Below are 9,370 nucleotides of genomic sequence, written 5' to 3'. Positions count from 1 at the left end.
TATTATTCAGAATATGAAGTGATCTTTATATAGAATGACCTTACTAAAAAAAAACTTTATATTGAAATATATGCAAGAAAAATACACAGATCTTAATTATGCAACTTGATGATTTTTTTTTTAAAGATTTTATTTATGTATTCGACAGAGATAGAGACAGCCAGCGAGAGAAGGAACACAAGCAGGGGAAATGGGAGAGGAAGAAGCAGGCTCATAGCGGAAGAGCTTAATGTGGGGCTCGATCCCATAATGCCGGGATCACGCCCTGAGCCAAAGGCAGACGCTTAACCACTATGCCACCCAGGCGCCCCCAACTTGATGATTCTTTACAAACTAAACATGACTCTATAACCAGCACTCAGATTAAAGCACAGAATGTTACTATCACCTCTGAAGATTTTCGTGCTCCCCCCTTTAGTCACTGGCTTCTCCCCCAAGGCAAAATACTGTTTCAACTCTAATATTAGGTATACCTGTTTCTGTATTTTCTTTTTTCCCTGTTTTTGCATTTTCTATAAATGGAATCATTATTTTTATTTTGACTTTTTTCACTTAATATGTTTGTAGGACTCATCCGTATTGTTGCTTGAAGTTGTAGATTCTCTGTTTATGTTTCTATATAGTATTCCATTGTGTGATTTACCACAGTTAATTTATCTATTGTATTGTTTAGTGGACTTTTGGGTAGTTTCCAGACTGGGCTTTTATGCATAGTCTTGCTATAAAAATTCTGGTATTTGACCTGGATGCATTTTGGTTGGGTATGTCTTTAGGAATGAATTTGTTGGGTTATAGGGTTATGCATAATATGTTCCATCTTAGTAGATACTGCCTGAGCTGTTTCTTACTGTGATACAAAACATGTGGGTGTTTCCCCCCCATGCCAGTTCTGATCTCTAGACACCAACTGGTTTTCCAATAACTTGATTAAATTCTGACACTACCTGGAGTTAATGTAGACCCCACAGGTTAAGGGCTCAGTCCTACAAGACTGCTTCTACTTCAGACACTAGTTACAATCCTGGTTTGCCCCTGTTGACCAACAAGCTCTAAATTGGGGGTTCCCATAACTCCCCTCCTCAGGTTTGCTAATTTGCTAGAATGATTCTCAGAACTCAGAAGATTCCTTTACTTACTATTACCAGTTTATTATAAAGGGTACAACTCAAGAACAGCCAAATGGAAAAGATGAATTGGGCAAGGTATGAGGGAAGGGGTACAGAACTTCCATGCCCTCTTCAGGAGTGCCACCCTTCCAGTACCTCTATGTGTTTGCCAACATGGGAACTCTCAGAACCCCATCATTTAGAGGTTTTTATGGAGGTTTCATTCCCTAGCATGACTGGTTAAATCATTGGCCATTGGTGTTTAACTCAATCTCCAAACCCTCTCCCCTCCCAGGTCAAGGGCTATAGCTGAAATGTTACAAACTTCTAATCAGGCCTTGGTTTTTCTGGTGACCAGCCACAATCCTAAAGTTATCTAGGAGCCCCTTACTGCCAGTTATTTCATTAGCATTAACTCTGGTCCAGTCTTTCCTTATTTTGAATAAGGAAAGACTCCAATCACATTACTGGGGGACAAAGACTGAATATTGTACCAAAAGATGCTCTGACCACCCCTGTCACTCAGGAAATTACATGGATTTTAGAAGTTCTGTGTCAGGAACCAGGGACAGACTAAATATATATTTCTTGTTTCTTATCACACTGCCAGTCATGTTTTTCAAAAAAAATCATGATGTCAATTTACATCCTAATCAGCAGTGAATGAGAGGTCTAGTTGCTCCACATCCTTGCCACCACGTTATTTTTTTTCTTTTTGATTTTAGCCATTCTCATGGTTGTGGTGACCTTACTTTAAAAAAAAAACATTGTTTTACCATAATTTTAGATTTATAGAAAAGTTGCAAGGTAGTACAGAAAATTCCTTTATAGATATATCACCCAGTTTTCCACATTGTTAATATCTTACATTACCATGCACATTTGTCAAAACTAGGAAACATACATTGGTACATTACCGTTAAATTTAGATTTTATTTCATTTTTCCATTAATGTCAGAACTTTACAAAGCCCCTGTGGATGTCATTTCCTGTCTGTTCTTTTGAAGTTTTTTATTTGTCTATCATTTGCTCTGTTAAAATCATTGCCTCATGGAACTGCAAAGTTAAAACACTTGCCTATAATTGTTTTGACAAATGCTGTGCTGTACTTCACACCAAGGAGAAAGCTTTTTGTACTGAATGAGCTCTAAGTCAGGTTAAATACAGACAGCCTTGTAAGTGAGGTCTTTCAGAGAAGTTAAAGTAATGACAACGTTTTGGGAATAAAGCTTTGAAAGAGCTCTCAATTCTATTTTGCTCTGTCTAGTGGCTCTCAGGCTGGATAAAGACCATGGGATGTTATTTTTTTTAAGGGTAACATAGAGAATAGGGATGAAGAAAAGTTAAAACACCACAAAGCTTGCTGTTCTTACAGAGGTTCAGCCATTAAAAAAAAAAAGAGAGAGCACTACAGTTTGTGGCAAGCTTTTGATTAATTTCCAGAGTTCTGAAAAAGCTGACTTTAACCATTTTACCAGTATTTTTATTTCTTTATAGAAGAACAAATTTTTGGGATACCTTACTCTGTCATTTTTTCTGATGTCACTGACCTAACTTTTTAAAGATACTTTAAAAAAATCATAAAACTTACAGGATAATATGGAATACTAAACATTGACTAATGTGAATTACCTTAGGAACAAAATATAAGCATACCCTTTTCTCATAAATCAGTAAGGATTTTTGTAGAAAGAGCAGAGCTCACATCACTTCTTTGGTCTTAATTATTGTTAGAAAAATTAAATCTCTTTTTTTCTTTCTTTCTTTCTTTCTTTCTTTCTTTCTTTCTTTCTTTCTTTCTTTCTTTCTTTCTTTCAGATTTTATTTATTTGGCAGAGAGAGAGACAGTGAGAGAGGGAACATAGGCAGAGGGAGTGGGAGAGGGAGAAGCAGGCTTCCTGCTGAGCAGGGAGCCCAATGCGGGGCTCGATCCTGAGACCCTGGGATCATGACCTGAGCCGAAAGCAGACACTTAATGACTGAGCCACTCGGGCACCCCAAAAGTCCCTCTTTACTTAACATTGTTGACTACTGAAGCTGGAGAGGGTCTCTACCCCCTCTCTCCTGCCATTATTTTCTTCAGTAAGTTGAAGGGAAGGGTAAAGAAAAAGTCCGCTATTATAAATCGTTTGAAGAAAGAAGTTTTAGTATCAAAAATATCTGAATGAAATTCTTATTAAAAAATCTCTATATACATCCCACTAATAATGGAGAGTTATTGATTACTAAAGATTACTAAAGATTGATTACTAAAGTTTATCAATAATATAGAATTTTTTGTTGGGATAATATGTTGTTTTTCTTTTTGGATAGGCATATACTGTGAAGACACCAACGAAACTAAAAATTCAGCAAAGAGAAAGCAAGAATGTACCCACGGAAGAAAGTAATAAAAAGAGAAAAATGGTCTTTGAGTTTGATATTAATTCAGATAGCTCAGAAACGACTGATCTTTTGGTAAAAATACTACAAATCAATATTTATTACTTGTATTTATTATTTTTGCACATTTTTGATGTATATGTATAATATATACACATAGTATCTACCATTGCAATACTAAAATATAGAACTCCATATTTCACAGAACCTTATGCTTTTGCAGCATTTTGGAGAAACAGGGTTTACATAATCTGACTTCAGAAAACATGGCATTTTGAAATACTTGATGTTACATGGTTGGCATATGAGATGATTAAACCATCTTGTTTTCCAACAGAGTGTTATAAAGGAGTTTTTACCACATACTGTTTTCCCCCCTCTCCCCCCCCACCTTTCTTCCTTTCTTTCTTTTCTTTCTTTTCTTCCTTTTCTTTTTTCTGTTCTTTTCTTTTCTTTCTTTTCTTTCTTTTCTTTCTTTCTTTCTTCCTTTCTTTCTTTCTTTCTTTCTTTCTTTCTTCTTTCTTTCTTTCTTTTGTTTTTAGAAAGGTTAGGTGAATCTTGCTATGGCCAAATTTGTTATTTAGGGCCCCTCTTGATTTTGTGTATTATACATGTTCCTTATTTTATACCACTTATTGCTTGAAATCTATATCAAGGTATTGGTTGACATGTATAACATTTTTTATAATAATTTTTTATTATGTTATGTTAGTCACCATACAGTACATCCCTAGTTTTTGATGTTCCATGATTCATTACTTGTGTGTAACACCCAGTGAACCATGCAAGTATAACATTTTTATCATTCTTAAAGAGTTAATGTATTAAAGATGAGTTGTTTATGGAAGATATTACCCCTAGCAGTTTGTATTACTAATTATTTCATCATGAGTGTATCCACACATGCCAGCATTTTCTAAAGTCATAATATTGATTTATTGAGAATAATTAAATTTAGATTAATTTAATTTAAAAACGAACCTCATCACACAAAATGAAGCAATATACCAAAGATTCTTAATTACAAAACTCCAGTTAAAGGCACTAGTTTGTTTCATTATGCCACTTTTAACTTTTGAGATCCTTCAAGCTTTTTTACTGCTTTGGGACCCTCTATTTTCATTTGTTCTGGAATAATGAGTAGCTGAAGTCTTAAAACCCTAATTATTGAAGTTAACTTATAGAATACTTACTTAAGTACCTCTTTGTCTTATAGATGATGATTAACATTTTAATGATTAAAACTGTGAACCAAGCACTGTTGCAAAGACTATATAGATTATTTTTTAGAATAATCTCATATTAGAAGTATACACAGTGTTGCTATTTTCATTTTGCAGATGAGAAAACTGAGTCACACAGGTACCTTGCCCAAGATCACGTAGCTAGTAAGGCTTGGAGCCAAAATTTGAACACAGTTTAGCTCCATAGCCTACATAAGTCATTATACATAATAACTGCCAGCTCAAACTGAAGTCCAGATATATAAAAATGTACAGAGAATTAGTAGAAAGACTGTGAGCTCTGGAATTAAGACAGTCCAGGGTTGTTCTAGCAGTGTGAATTTAAGCTAGTTTCTTAGCTGAGATTCAGAATGGTTCGTGATTTCCTTTTTACAAGGAGCATCACAACTTTGTAACACAGTAAACATACTACAGTATTATATAAGTATGCACAATTTTTTATACTTGCCTAAAAAGACATTTTGTAGTCTGTTTATTTGGTTATAGTTATTACTTCAAGTTACTATTTTTGTAATTATTGTTGCATTTAAATTTTGGTGAACATTCAAATAATTATAAAAAGTTAGATTTAAAAATGGATTGTCTAGAGTGAGTGACCTTAGAGAAGATGGTGGAGTAGGAAATACCACAAATTTCTTTCTCTACCTAGACAGCAATTGTACTCACAGAAACTGTCTGAAGTAACTATTTTGGAACTCTGGAGACTATTTGAAAGCTTGCAACTTCCAGGGTTGAAACTTGGTAAATTATAGTTAATTTTGATCAATTTCAGCCTTAAGAATGGTAGTGACTACCTATCATCCAATCCATAGTCCTGTGGTAGGCAGCCATGCTCATGTCTTGCTGTAGCTAGGGTGAGCAATGAGGACTTTTTTTCTGAGTATCAGGATTCAGTGTTCTGTATTATCATTGCTGCTTCTCATCACTGTGCAGGCACAGAAACTGGCTGCCATTACTTCAACCCTCAATGGCTGAAAGCGTCTTACAGAGGATTTAAATGAACTGTACCTGGTTTTCTCCCCCCCCCCCACTTTTCTTCTTTGGAGGATCAGACATTTAAAGAATTAGGACATCAAGAGCAATCACATTTCAGCAATGTGGAAGGGTATAAGAACACATGATATTGGTTATGTTTTTATACACCAGCAATGATTAATCCAAAAGGGAATTAAGGAAAATTAAGAAAACAATACCTATATAGTATCATCTAAACATATTGAATATTTAGGAACAAATCTAACCAAGAAGATGAAATACTGAAATACAATGAAAACTACAAAACGTTGCTGAAGGAAATTAAAGAAGACCTAAAAAATTAGAAAAAAATTCTGTGTTTATGAATGTTAAGTCTTTAATAAGTTAAGATGTCCTATATGCTGGCTAATTGAGCATAATAAAAAAAGATGTCAATACTACCCAAAGCAGTCCACAAATTCAGTGCAATCTCTATCAAAATTCCAACAGCTTTTTGGCAGAAATGGAAACTCTGATACTAACATTCATATAGAATTGCAAGGGTCCCCAAATAGCGAAACAATTTTGAAAAAGAAGGGTAATGTTGGAGGACTTACAGTTCTCAACCTTGAAACTTTCTACAAAGCTAGTAATTTAAAGAAATTAGTACTAGGATAAGGGCAGATATATAGACCAAAGGAATAAAGGAGCCCAGAAATAAATTCTCACATATATAGTCAATTGATTTTTGACAAGAGTGCCAAGACCATTCAGAGGGGGAAAGGGCATTTTTTTCCCAACTAATGGTGTTAGAACTGAATATTGGATATACACATGCAAAAGAATGAAGTTGGACTCTTACTTTATACCACATATAAAAATTGACTCAAAATGGATCAAGAACCAAAACTTAAGGGCTAGAACTATGAAACTCTTAGAAGAAAATATTGGGGAAATTTTCATGACATCAAATTTAGCAAGGGCCTCATGGGTGTGACACCAAAAGCACAGGCAAGAAAAGAGAAAACTGATAAATTTGACTTCAAAATTAAGAATTTTTGTGCATCAAAGTACACTATTAAGAAAGTGGAAAGAAATGTTAAAGAATGGCAGAAAATATTTCCAAATCATATATCTGAAAAGGGGTAAATGTCTGGAATACATAAAGAACTCCCATAACTCAAAAACAAAAACCATACAACCCAATTTTAAAATGGGCAAAGGACTTGAATAGACATTTCTCAAAAGAGGATATACAAATGGCCAATAAGCACATGAAAAGATGAATGTTGCAGTTATAAGGACAGATATGGTTTTGTTTTAAATTGGGTTAATTTATCCCTTTCTTCTCCTACCGATCTTCCTACTTCTTATGTTCCATAGATGAGAGAAACCGTATGATAATTGTCTTTCTCTGCTTGGGTGTTTTATGCAACTAATGAATCATGGAACTTTACATCAAAAACCAGGGATGTACTGTATGGTGACTAACATAATATAATAAAAAATATTATTATAAGAAAAAGAATAAATTGGGTTAATTTGTTATTTTTATATGGGTAGTCATTAATGAATACTATGCACTGAGTAAAATTTTAATGATAGTTTACAAGATTTTAAAATAATTTTTCTTTTTTAAGCTGGTCAGTAGGTACATAGTGCTTGGGAGTGTATTTGAAAAGGCAGCTTTTTATGACTTACTGAGTTCTGCTGAAATCTTAAAATTCACGAAAATGTTTGAATTTTTTAATTCATGAAGCCTCTATAAATGTGACATTAGTGAACAGGAAAAGATAATGTGAACTGATTGTTTACCAGACTAAATCTGTATAGCATATTCATTAAGAGAGTGGATTTCTAGAGCCAACCTATCTGGATTTGAATCCTGGCTCTCCCTCTTAACTAGCTGTGTAATCTTAGGCAAAGTACTTAACATTTCTGTGTCTCAGTTCTTCACCTTTAAAATGGGGATAATAATAGTATACCTACTTTATAAAATTATTGTGAGGATTAAAACTAATTAAAATATGCAAAGTGCTTAAAACAGTGCCTAACATAAAGAAAGTACTAAATAAGTGTTAGCTATTATTATTTGGGGGAATTACAATACTCATAAATTGATAGTTGATAACATTATAATTTTTATGGGATTGTACATGCTTATTATACGGCCGAAGTGTGAGTTTGAGTGAGTAGGCTGGGGGAAAGTGGAAGGAAAAGTAGTAGTATAAAGACTCTGAAACTGAAGTAGAACTCAGTAGAAAAGTACTATTCATATACATGTTGTATTTCATTTAATACAGATATTAGTATTTCATATGATACAATATAGCTGGTAGAATCTAAATCTATGTCCTTGTTTGGCAGATTATTTATTTTGTCATTGTCTTCAGTTTTTCTTCTTTTTTCTTTCTTCTTTCTACTCTCTCCCTTCTTTCACCTCCACCTCCTTTCTTCCTTCCTTCCCTTCCTCATCTTTCTCCTCCTCTCTGTGATATGTAGACAAAATTTTAATATAGTGATGACAGACCCCAAATTATATTTTTGTATTTTTCTTTAAGAGCATGGTTTCAGAAGAAGAGACATTGAAAAAATTATACAGGAATAATAATCCAACAACTTCTCATCTTTGTGTCAGAACACCAAAAAAGGTAGTTTTAAATTTTTACTTCAGAAAGCAAATTTCAAAACCTGGACTTTATCTTTTTAAATTAAACATATTTTGTTTTGATTTGATTTGATTTTGTATTCAGACCCCTTCATCTCTAACAACCCCTGGATCTACACTGAAGTTTGGAGCTATGAGGAAAATTCGGGAAGATCGTTGGGCTGTAATTGCTAAAATGGATAGGAAAAAAAAACTAAAGGATGCAGAAAAGCTATTTGTTTAATTTCAAAAAATCAGTGTGATTAAGGAGCCTAATATCAAATTTATAGTTAATTTAAGAATGTTGTATTTTCTGAAATAGCTAAACATTTTTTGACATTGAGACTTTTTTATATTTACATAATTTGTTTTTTATGATTTTTATGTTTGGCCTAAATTACCACATGTTACCTGAAAACTTGTAATTCTATTCAGATAATAAGATGATTATATTTTGTTTTTACCTTTTCTTGTATTTATGAAAACTGTTTTAGCTAATTTTTCAAATTTGTAAAATTATCCATTGAATGCTAGGAACACATTGGGATTTACTCTTTATTCTTTATTATTAAAATATTTTGGATGCAAATAAATGCTTTTCATTGATTCTGTGAGGTCATCTGAACAAGCTGATCATAATGTTGATATTTTTAAAATGTTAAGGTCATTTTGGTGAAGTTTCACAGTTCTAAAGCAGTTTTATATGTTTATAAAATTGACAAATGGCCTTTAGTTGTAGGAAAAAAAGGCTTTACCAGTATGGCTTCCTAACATTGTTTATTCAACATTCATTAATTTAAGCAAATATTTATTGAATGCCCCCTAAGAGTCAAGCCCAGTTCTAGATAGATACTGGGGATATGACAATGAACAAAACAGAAAAATAAACCCTCTCTTCTAGACTTACATTTTACTGAGGGAAATAGACAATAAATAAACCTGGATATGGTTTTGGGACTTCCAGCTTCTGATATCTTAACTGAAAATTTATAATTAGTCTCCTGATAAAGTATTTTTTTAGAGCATTATTAGTCTTG

At 33.3% G+C, this 9,370-nt stretch overlaps 1 protein-coding gene across 1 annotated transcript in view; it reads left to right on the top strand.

The window, feature by feature from the left end:
* Positions 1-8,599, top strand: part of SYCP1 (synaptonemal complex protein 1) — a 119,536-nt gene extending 110,937 nt beyond the window's left edge. Inside the window, exons 29-31 of the mRNA XM_026483681.2 lie at positions 3,420-3,563; positions 8,248-8,337; positions 8,440-8,599. Of these exons, the coding sequence (XP_026339466.1) occupies positions 3,420-3,563; positions 8,248-8,337; positions 8,440-8,577 (372 nt within the window). The 3' untranslated portion in view covers positions 8,578-8,599. The remainder of the gene's footprint in view (positions 1-3,419; positions 3,564-8,247; positions 8,338-8,439) is intronic.
* Positions 8,600-9,370: the final 771 nt, after the last annotated feature.

Source organism: Ursus arctos, unplaced genomic scaffold (assembly GCF_023065955.2).
Source record: "Ursus arctos isolate Adak ecotype North America unplaced genomic scaffold, UrsArc2.0 scaffold_12, whole genome shotgun sequence".
In the NCBI taxonomy this organism is placed as follows: Eukaryota; Metazoa; Chordata; class Mammalia; order Carnivora; family Ursidae; genus Ursus; species Ursus arctos.
This window is presented reverse-complemented; position numbering and strand designations above follow the sequence as displayed.